Raw genomic sequence first — 10,783 nt, forward strand, 5'->3', positions numbered from 1 at the left:
TCAAGGAAAACCGGACAGCATACGCACACATACCCACCACACACATACAGACTGAAATAGTTCCGTCGTCATCCGGGCGTATGGTCTTTCGCTGTACCCAAGGACAGCATCAGCCTGGGCTTTCTTTTTCTTTCTTCTCGGTGCAAGTTATCGCCGAGGCTCACCTGGCTGGCGGTTGTTGGCGTTGGATCTGAGTTCTCGTATGTATAGCCATGTACCTTCGCATATGATCGAATAACCTAGGCACACACCTGATACCATCACAGCAATATTAGTATGTGCTACTGCCACGTACAGATATATATGTACTTGCACATATATATAGATATATATATGCATACGTAAGCCTGTGATGATGTGTATGTAAACTTTTTAAGGAGATTCCAAGGCTGTATGTGAAGACAGCTTCGTAGTCATTGTAGGTGTAGGCGAAATGACGTCGTTCTTGTGGTGGTGAGAAGACGATGTCTCGGCATGTAGATGATCGCTACTCGCCCTTCGGGTACCATTTGTTCGAGTTTCCTGAAAGGTGTCTTTCTGTTAATAGTCTTTCGGCCTTGTTCGGTCAGCAGTCTTTTTTCGGCATGCGCCCGCCTACCTTCAGGTGTGTTGCTTCTCACTTTTGTTGAGGTGTTTCTTTGTTTGTGTGTGGTGTTGAGACATGACGAAAGGCGGGATCAGTAGAGGAGGGGAGGGGAAAGCATCCTTCCTGAATGGTGAGGCTGAATGCATGCGTGGGCGATTGAGAGATACTCACATTAGCGAATGTGACTGGGGAACTTTCTTTCCTTTTTTCCTTCCTTCTTGTTGAGGGGGGAGGGAGGCGGCATGGTTTCTTTCTCTCTCGGGTGTACAGACGTCTCACATACATGTGATCAGGTGTCAAGATGTGGCTGACTTGAAACAAAGGCTTTTTTTCTCCCTGGGAATCATCATTATACTCTCAGTCCCGGCGTTCTTCGTAGGCGGAATTCATCATGTCTCATGAAGAGGGCGTATGTAGGATGCCGAAAGGAGTACGGGAAGTCTCCTCGGTCACTTGTTGAACTAATGAAAAAGACGTCGTCAGTTCAGAGTGTCAATGGCCCCACAAATACACTCAAGGGAAAATCGTAGATTCGTCGAAATGCCACTGACTTCCCGCATATGAGAGCGCCAGGGAGCTGACATATGTTTGTCCCTGGTGGAGCGGGACTTGCAAGGCGCATGGGGAACACGACGGCAACATTCGTCAACCGTTGGTTTCCAAAGAAGTCGCTTTTTTTGGTCATGCAGACTGTATGTAGCTCATATGCCTAAAATACCTTCAACAACTATTCGGGTTGGACTCAAACGAAGAATCCCGGTAGTCGATTTACACCACGCTTCCGAGGTTGGAATGCGACCAGGAGCTTTGTCTGCTGGCTTGTGCCGGATTTCTGAACACGGAAGTTTTCGTACTCTTTGATGGATGTACGTGTTCTAGCATGAGCACCATTGCACTGTCGTAGCGGCCACAACTCGTGCAGTCCTCCGCGGCATATCTCGCATCTGCGAGACACGACGAGCTTCGGGAGCCCACAATAACTGGCATCAACTACGGTTGAGTTTGGGAAGATCTGCTTGCGGATCTCCCGACCACGATGACCGACCAACCAACCCCGTCTCAAGCAACAATGTAACCATTCCTCGTTATCCGGTCATTTCATCTGGAACTGTAGGGCCCACTTACTGTCGTCTGTCGCTCCACCACGACTTCAACAGCCCGAGAAATCTGCGCAGGAGACTAAGGACAACCGCAGACGTGCGTGGTGGCATAGAAAGACAGGAATGTTTGTTCCTCCTTCACCCAAGTTCCCGCTCATTCTTCAAACTCTGCTCGGAGGCAGAATGGCCACGGTTAGCAGTCTGGCAGCGGCCTGCCATGGGAGAAGCTAAACCTGTTTCGGTAACTTTCTTGTCCGGCGCTGTAAAGCTTCAGAGTCCTTAGCGTTCACCAAGAGCTCCGGGGCTATCTTCTCAAGTAGTGGCCACCACGAGGTTCTCCTCGCAAGTAGCGCTGGCTCTACAACGATCCGATCAATGAAAGCTGCACCCAGATGTGGTCGAAGATACCTCAGTATCTCCTCATACGCTTGTTTCCTTGAGCCTTCGCTTCTTGATTTCAAAAACGTATCCAGGCTGCTGTCGGCCTTTGTGAACTGAGGGACTGGGCCTGTCGGGCTACAGCTGAGCCGCCGGTGGTCACGATGGCCAGACTCACGACGCCCGACCTCATGATGTGCCGTGTCTGCTGGATTTGCTCGTACCTGGCGGTCAACAACACCTGCCTCACCATTCTCATTCTTGGAGACCTTAGGCCTCTTGTTTAGGTTAGCTTCCAGTAGCTCGCCGCTATCGAGGTTCCTCTCCGTGTCCAGAGACGGCCGGACGAAGTTCGGATGTCGTTCGGGAAAATGTTGTCTTGCTTGTGATACTAGTTGAAAAGGACGCCCGACAACCACAACCTTCCAGCCGAGAAGTCTCAGGACGGAGTGTCGCCTGACAAGAGAAGAAGAAGCACAGAGTACATCGACACACGCACTCACCGTGCGAGACTATGAAACAACCGCGGCGCACACTAACATGGTCTGTTCACTGGGGGCTTCATAGGAATGCCTCTTCCAGTCCCCTAGTATGTGGACCACAATAGGAGCTCAGTGCTCTAGGAACAGTAACTGGATTCTGAAATACGCACTAGCCGCCTGACACCATATGCAGCCTCTTTTTCAGAATTAAGGTCACCCGTGCTAGCAAGAATCGTGATTGCCACAGGGTAAATACTTCAGGAGGATAAGAGGAAGTCCGTCTTTGAAGGGTCCCTTTCGTTGCTGTGTGTGCCGGAACATCACGATTCAGATCATCCCCTACAGCTGACGTCACAGTGGACACCTCGATGCAGACGAGTCATTCCCGTTTGACCTGGAGATTTCTAGGTAGAGATCAGAACAGTTCCGCACACTCCACGGTCATGTGAGGAAGTCAGGCTACTGTCTGGTGCAAGCAACCGCGGCAGAGGGTCTAGGAGCGGTTGCCAGCATGGTATCGTGCTCATCTAAGAAAATCACTTGAAGAGACTACATCGGAAACCTTCCTGATTCCAAAGAAGACTCTCTTGTCTGCTTCAGTGAGGACAGGAGGAGCGAATCAGCGAAAGACCTCGCGACTAGTGAAACACACCTCCCGTGGTGCCCCTAGAAAGGCTACGTAACGAGCATTCCTAGACGCTGCGGCCCACGTTCTCAAGAGCCATATACGTCAGAGATTGCGTCCAATGTACGAATCATCCGCTGACGCGCACACGGATGCTATAAATTAGGTAGAGACTACAGGCTAACAGCGGGAAAAAGCAGCTCACTTCTACCCACATTCTGAAAGGAGAAAGCTGACACTATGCAAAGAGTGAAATGAAGTACACAAGACCGTAAAACGGACCAAGCCTCGATCAGGTTGACTGTGTCTAGCAACCGTCTTTGGGTAGCAGTCTGTCACTTCCGTCTCTGAGAAAGCACGCGAGAGAGGATGCAAATCGTCAGAACCAGCGAGGTCGGAATACTGTTCGAGATAGAGATACTTACAGTCGCGTAGTCAATGTTGGAATCTTCGGTTCATTGACATACGTATCCCTGTAGCAACAACGTAGTCAAAATTCCTTTTGGCAAAAGTTCTTTTTCTTCAAGACTGCGCTGTGCATTGACAGTCCCCGTAGAGGGGAAAGCACGGGCTGTCGAAGATGGCGTTCCCCGAGGAGAGGAGAAGAGAGAAATCCGCTTGTTCCTCCTGACACCTCTACCGAGAAGACTATACACACTGACGGAAGACATCTTGAGAGGCAGCATACTTAGGTGAAGGTAGTGCCTGTGGATCCACAAGAGGTCGACTGAGGTGTCAGTACGAAAGCAGTGCCAACTAAGACCGCAACCAGACGTATACATCAGCAAGTACGGTACGACTAGTTGAGACAATACACCAGCACCAGGTGTAGCAGCAGAGTGAGCCCAGCAACCACGCCTTCTATGTGACGGAGGTAGCCTGAGGCTGAGAGTCTGAACGAGTCTAAAGTGACGGTACGCTCCCCTCCGCAGGCTCCCTCCTTCTACAGATCGGCTCTGTATCTATACACTAAACCATAACAGTGCAGCACGGGTATACTGCACTTGAAAGAAGACTACCGCTCCAGTATAATAGAGCGATACCACACTTTCGGGCTATTCAGACTCTCAACCTCAAGCTATCTCTGTCACATAGAAAGCGGTGCGACAATGCCAGCGCATTGTTGTTGGGACACCCAGGCGGTGGGGATGTGCTCGAGGTCCCTCGATCTGAACCACGTAGAAAACATCGCGGCGCTCTTTCTGTCACAGTCAGGAACGTGTACTCAAGCGTTACGTTAACTGGAGAGATTGAAAAGGTACATGTTTGTCTCGTGCTGTCTTGAATCTCGTTCTTGCGGGGCCGAATCACATGATGAACGAGCGCATCACGGAAGTTCGGTATGCAGGAGGGACGCCCCCACGCTGACTAGTCGAATGAGGACGAAGAACAGTAGAGCTTACTGGCTATCCAGACACTCAATCGCCACTGTCGTTCCGGTAACAGATAGAGGCAAACGTATGTTCCCTCCTGCAGTCATAGCAGCAGAAGACTGAAAGAGACCATGCAGAAATCGCCAGCTCGAAACGTTAGCGGGAGGTCTTTCACAAGGAGAAATTCATCCAAGCCCTGCTACATCCATCTACGTGTCAGACCACCTCGCGCACAAAAACGATTCATCCGCTACCAATACTCGTTGCCCTTCGAAAGCAAATGTGGTTAGGTGTTGTGAAAGCATTCACGAAGATCAGCAAGCTCTCCAGAGCTTCGCACAACACCCACAAAGGGCACGGGGGCTGAAAGGCGATCGGACTATCCAAGATTTCACACATCGACATAAGACCAGCGCCTTTTCACGCTGCAGATACTCCAGTACACATATTAAGTAGGCCTTCCCTGACCTTTCACTGGAGACTCATTGAGAAGCTGGCAAGCGGGAATGTCTCTCGAGCGCAACGTCGACGACACCCGAAGACAGCAATAATGGTGGGGGCGCTTCTACATACCCCTGTCTAGGGAACCTTCAGTTGTCACCTCTGCCACGAGAGCTGTCGGAGTTTTCCGGGTCACCATCCTCAGAAAAGGTCCAAAGTTTAAGGTAGAAAAGACATGTGCGAAGTCCGCAAGGACCCACAAGGGAGTTCTGCCCCGCTAACGCAAAACGATTTCGAGCCTGGAGTCCTGAAAACGACACAGGACATACGGTTACTTACCAGAAGTGACGGTAGGTGTGGTCTTGCTAGCACAACTTTCTAAGGCTTCGGAGACCTAGACGCAACAGAAAACGGCATCAATCAGGGATTTGCAAAGCCAGCAAAGGAAGAGCATGACCTGAACGTGGTTAGCTAATTTGCCCCCCGTGGCGCCGTCCTAAGGTCACTTGAAGGGAGTGGAGAGATAAAATAACGAAGAAGCTCCGGTGAAGCCTTCGCTGTTTTAAGTGGCGGACAGGGAATCTTTCCACTTACTTTTTAGATATCCATTCAATCAATACACTACCGAATGTACACTCCGATGTGTTCGGCCTACTGCTTACTCGTCCTCCTCCGCCATTCTCATGCCCCCTTCAGAGAACCAACTGAAAAGATCGAGCTCTTACACAGACAAGTCACTCCACATACCAGGAATACTCCTACCATTCTCAGCAAAGGGCGTTCAAGCAATGCTCCTCCCACACCCCTCTCAGCCTCAGCATCTGCTAAAAGACGGTCTGTTCTCTCTCCTGGGTGGCCACGTATCTTCTGAGAAGTAGAGAAGCCTTCTTTCTCCGACTTCTCGTCTGTTCTCTCCTTTCTTGGATCTCTCTCAACGCCTTGGCGTACTTCTTTATCGCTGTCAGCCGTCCACCCAGCTCTCCATTTCGCTCTTCCCGCATGGTAGTCGTCAGGAGCAGCTGCGTTGTTCCCCAGAACTGAGCGGTGCCGAGCTATCACTTCGGAGTGAGTAGGGAGCTCTTCATCACAGCTCTCCAGGCGCTTCTCCGCTTCGTCTTCTTTTTGCTCAGCAGCTAGGGCTAATCGATGCCGAAGTAACCTAGAGGTAGGAAGGGACATCTGCCTGACGGCTGCGAGGAACAGACGCGACGAAGCGGAGAGATATGGCATCGACTGCGGTGAGTGCACGCCCTCCAGGCTGCAGTGATGTCTCGTTGGATCCGCTGGTATGGAAAGCCAAGAGGGGGGACGCAGACGAAGGAGAATATCGAGGTACTGAAGTTGCTGAAGACCTGAAAGGAAAAAGTCAGAGTGATAGAAAGACATCGGAGTGGTATCTGGCCGACAGCTACGGTGAACCGACTTCTACGTTATACCGCCAACTATGTAACGGCCCAAGAGACATACTTCTTATTCTCTCTCCTTCACATACACACATAGACTAATGAGGCGAAAGACCGCCCTTGAAGACACAGCAGGGGAAAAGCAGTCGCACCGCATCCGTAGAAAGACTCTGGTTAGCTCTCCGTCTTCAGCCTCGAGACCTGCCGTTCTGCTTCACTAGCGCGCCGCACTATGTGCTGAACAGGCATCTACCCACCATCACGTCCAAGAGTGGGGGAGACACTTCTTCGGCTTAAACTGATAGCACGATCAAGGAGTCTGGTGGCGATAAAAGCACATTCTCTCTGGAGAGCCCTGATGCGTGCTGCTCGCTTGTCATAGTTTCTTCGACTTTCCTCATCGCTTCTCCCCGAGCACATTGCAGAAGAAGATGATGGTGATGCTGCTGAGAAGGACGAGGAGACATTCGCTGCGGGGGGGGTCGATTGAGGTGAAGGGGAGGTGCTTGTAGAAAGAGAGGAAGAAGTAGAAGAATCATCCCGAGAAGAAGTGGAGCGAGGATAGGCTAGAAGAGAAGGAGCGAGAGAAGAAGATGAAACGGGCCAGAAAGCAGGGGAGAAGGAAGGAAGAAGGCTCGCAAGATACACACCAACTTGGGTTGGTACTGAAACCCTTTCATGTCTTAGGGCCGCCTCCCCAACACCGAAGGCTGAAAGAAGAATACCAGAAAAGGGAAATGAAACAAAGTCAAGCTTACAGGCTGCCGACCCCTCTATAAATGAAAAGATACGCAGAAGCCTTTTTGAGACTTCGAATGGTCGAAGGTTCATACTTGTCTCATCATATATGGTCTTTCCATCTAAGGGTCACTTGAAGATGTCGGGAAGAAACTCGTTGTGACCTAGAAACCGTCTGTCTATCTCTCTACCTAGCCATGTATAAGGTGAAAAGGGGGAAAAGAGATCAATCTGACCATCAGGCCTTCTGGACTTCTCCGTCAGTCTACTGTGAACAGCCTGCAGTTCCAAGCAAACCCACATCTCCGCTACCAGAGGCTCCAGCTCCACAAAGACAAGCTCGCTAGCCAACTGAACCATCGTTAAGCGAGTAGTCGAAAAAGAATCTGTACACTGGTTTGCAGTACCGCCTACGTATGTGCGCGCATTCATCAGGCAGGGTGTACTTATAGCAGACATCTACGCATGTGGATCACCTGTATGCATATGTAGAGAGCAGAGATAGGCGTATGCATGTAGGCCGATACCACGCGTCCATCTATATGCATGACAAATATGTATACATACATATGAATAATCATACATCTCTGTATTCATATCATGAGTTTAGCGTCTCTCTGTATATAACACTCATATACGTATTTATGTCACGCTCACTGGCATCCGCGGCAGCAGACAGAAAGACGAGAGGGGAAACCCTACCGACAAAAAGTAGTCGAGCCAGTGGGTTCAGATGACGCATACCTGAGAAACATACCGAATCCTGCAATTCCCTGTGACCTTTTGCCTCTTTGCGCGCGTCCCTTTCTTCTCTATCCAAGAGGTGTTCGTGCCGACATATGATTCCGGTGCCACCATACCCACCAAGAAGCCGAAGATCTCGAAGAAGAATAGACAGAATATTCTTAAGAACCCTCAAACCATTAGTAGAGCCAAACAATCTTTCCTTCAAGAGCTCACAGTTGTCCTCGTCTTCCGTGCTGCTTTCGTGCTGGCAAAGGCGCTCATTTTCTGTCTCCGCATTCGGAGCCCCCTGAACCCACCAGCTTTCCTGGGAAAAAGGAAGGCGGCCAGGAGCGGATGGGGTTCCAAGATAGTTTTGGGCCGACGAACAGTGTTTTGCCGTGTACGTACACTCCGAAAAAGTGGAGAGTAGGAGGAAAGCCGAAGCAGCTCTTTCAGACGGGCTGAGTCTGTATTCCATAGGGAGAGGAAGAGACCGGTCGATAGGTTGCAAGTTTTCTTGGTCTCTGTCTTTCATCAGCAAAAGTTTCTCTTCCTTCATGTTCTCATCTTCATTCCCTAACGAGCAGTCCTTCCCACTGCACGGAGATGATAGCCGCAAAGACTCTTCTTTTGAAGCACAAGGCTGGGCAAATTTCATTACAGAGGGACATGCCAGCTGTTCTCGATGATAGCTAGACGGTTTAAGTGGAAGGAAAGGAAGATTCTTCAAGAGTTGACAGTATGGAGAAGAAGGAGAGAGAAAGAGCTCGGATAGGAGAACAGGGGAGACCCGGTAACGCCTCCGAACTGCGAGAAAATGTAGAAGAACAGCTAGCGAAGGAAGCAAACGAAGAGCCGTAGACAAAGAGGAGAAATCCGAGAAGCCCGAAGGCATGAGAGAGTCAGGGTGGTTTTGACAGAAAGAGACGCGGAAGGCGGGTGACAGCTGAGAGAAGCCAGTAGAGGTAGAGCTGAGAGAGGAAGACGCATGCTGGGTGGGAGAGTGACGTCGAAGAGAAGCAATGGAGACAGAAGAGGAGGAAGAGAAAGAAGAGAGAGCTGAGATGGCTGACTGGCAAGACGAAGTCGACAAACAGGGAGCTGTTGAAGGGGGAGACAAAGGAGCGACGGACATTGGGGTCGAGCGAGGATCAGAATGACCGTTTTCCGGGTGAACAATAGAAAAAAAATATGTCTCAATCTTCTTACAGACGGAACACGGCCACACTTGTTCTTCAGGAAGCCTCGCGCATGCAGAAGCAAGCTGTGGAAGAACTCGCTCAGGGGGGAGGGAAAGCAGCTGCGCTTCTGGGAGACGAAGGAAATCTATGCTTGAGGTGTCTTGCATACTGGGAGCCAAGACAGCAGGAGAGCTCAAAAGAGCCGACGAAGAAGATGATGTTGATGATGCCACTCCTGATGGATCTGCTGAGAAAGAACGGAGGTTAAGAAGAAGTGGTGACTGCTGTGACCGACAGAAACGAATGAAAGATGAAAAAGATGAGGACGACAATGCAGGAGGGGGGCGGAGAAGAGGAGAAAGAGGAAACTCCGGCAAAGAGAGGCAAAGAACTGAACACGTTGTAGGTGTTGAGAGACGAGAAGAAGAGAAAAGGTTTGAATGGCTGAGGGCAGGGCTCGCTCTTGGTGAGGACGAATCAGAAGAGGAACAGATTACTGGAGACGGATAGTGGCGAGCAAATCCGGGAAAGCTTGTGCACGAAGACCGAGAAGGTTGAGAGATCCCACAAGAGCCACGACAACAAGAAAAGGTCTCTTGGTGAGACGACAGCTGAATGCGACGGTGACCAACTGGCGAGAAGGAGAGCGAAGAAGCATGGGAAGCGGAGGGGATGGAACGACAAGGAAGTGAGTGACAGGTGTGGATAACCCGGGATGGGATCGACGAAGGAGAACAAGGCGAATTCAATGGATTTCCACAACTCGATGTCCGTGAGGAAGCAAGCGTAGAGGCAATGGCGTCTCTCTGCTTGTAGCGCTGAGCTGGTTCATGGGAGAGATCACGTGTCAAAGACCTACAAGAAGAGAGAAAGGGATCCTGAGTATGTGGAGGCGGGGAAAAGAAGGAATGGGTTGGAATATAGGGAATCCATCGAGCCCCTGGTGTACATGCACCGGAGTTGAAAGACTTCTTTGCGGCAAGTAGTGTCGTCAGGTGAGATGAAGACCTCCTTGCCCGGGGGACTGACCTGACGAGACGTCTCTGCTGGAGAGAATGGAGAAGAAAAGGAACAGAAGACAGAGGGACGTCAGATCGAGAGGTTCTACGGCGTTTTTGTCCCAACGCAAGAGAAAGAGAGGAAGACGCGCATAGTCCGTCGGAGGGGTATGGAGCCGAACATGGGCTAGGAGAGAAATTCCGTGGTCTGACAGGCAGAAGGCGCGATGAAGATGAAAAACACCTACACCTGCAATTTTTCTCGCGAATGATGCACGCAGAGGGGGAGGAGAAAGAGAGAGAAGAAGGGAGAGAGGATGAAGAGGGTAAACAACAAGACGACGAAGGAGACTGGGACAGCAGCGAGCACGGAGAGCAGCCTGGAGAAGCTGAAGATGAAGAAAGGTACCCACATGTCGGGTGGGATCTACAGCGATTCCAGGAAAACAGATGACAAGGTTTATGCAGTTTAGAGAGACAGGAAGACGACGAGAGATAAGGAGACAGACAAGCTAGAGACGGACAACCGCAAAGTGCCTCCATGCTTCCCGGATCCTGGATTGGAAAGGACTCTATAGGCGCGGAGAGAAGAATACTCAGAAAGAATCTCTCCGACGGGAAGATAAGGCTGTCGCAAAACTCTCCGTAGACACAAAAAGAGACCCGAAGAGTTTCATGAGAAAGTGGAGAAGGCTCGGCACCCACATCCACAAACGATGTCTTCTCTGGGAAGAGTAGAAAGAATGAAAGAA

The 10,783-nt window shown here is 50.5% G+C and overlaps 2 protein-coding genes across 2 annotated transcripts; one reads left to right on the forward strand and one right to left on the reverse strand.

Moving 5' to 3' along the window:
* Nucleotides 1-3: 3 nt before the first annotated feature.
* Nucleotides 4-1,244, forward strand: CSUI_004260 (uncharacterized protein). Its single transcript, XM_068064453.1, has 2 exons — nt 4-757; nt 1,040-1,244. Exon 1 carries the CDS (start codon nt 481-483, stop codon nt 682-684), a length of 204 nt encoding a protein of 67 aa, XP_067923570.1. The 5' UTR covers nt 4-480; the 3' UTR covers nt 685-757; nt 1,040-1,244.
* Nucleotides 1,245-1,422: 178 nt separating this feature from the next.
* Nucleotides 1,423-10,757, reverse strand: CSUI_004261 (uncharacterized protein). Its single transcript, XM_068064454.1, has 7 exons — nt 7,871-10,757; nt 6,646-7,098; nt 5,733-6,337; nt 5,325-5,379; nt 4,575-4,641; nt 3,597-3,644; nt 1,423-2,520 (listed from the first exon to the last, which is right to left on the reverse strand). The coding sequence occupies exons 1-7, from the start codon at nt 10,572-10,574 to the stop codon at nt 1,914-1,916; spliced, it is 4,539 nt and encodes a 1,512-aa protein (XP_067923571.1). The 5' UTR covers nt 10,575-10,757; the 3' UTR covers nt 1,423-1,913.
* Between the last annotated feature and the right edge of the window lie 26 nt (nt 10,758-10,783).

The sequence above is a fragment of the Cystoisospora suis genome (genome assembly GCF_002600585.1).
Source record: "Cystoisospora suis strain Wien I chromosome Unknown contig_1959, whole genome shotgun sequence".
Taxonomy (NCBI): domain Eukaryota; phylum Apicomplexa; class Conoidasida; order Eucoccidiorida; family Sarcocystidae; genus Cystoisospora; species Cystoisospora suis.

Coding starts and splice junctions, on each gene's coding strand:
- CSUI_004260 (XM_068064453.1), top strand. CDS start 481: ATGATCGCTACTCGCCCTTCGGGTACCATTTGTTCGAGTTTCCTGAAA.
- CSUI_004261 (XM_068064454.1), bottom strand. CDS start 10,574: ATGGAGGCACTTTGCGGTTGTCCGTCTCTAGCTTGTCTGTCTCCTTAT. Junction 7,099..7,870: donor GGATTCGGTATGTTTCTCAG/GTATGCGTCATC, acceptor TTCTTCTTTCAG/CCTTCGGTGTTGGGGAGGCG. Junction 3,645..4,574: donor ATTGAGTGTCTGGATAGCCA/GTAAGCTCTACT, acceptor TTGTTGCTACAG/GGATACGTATGTCAATGAAC.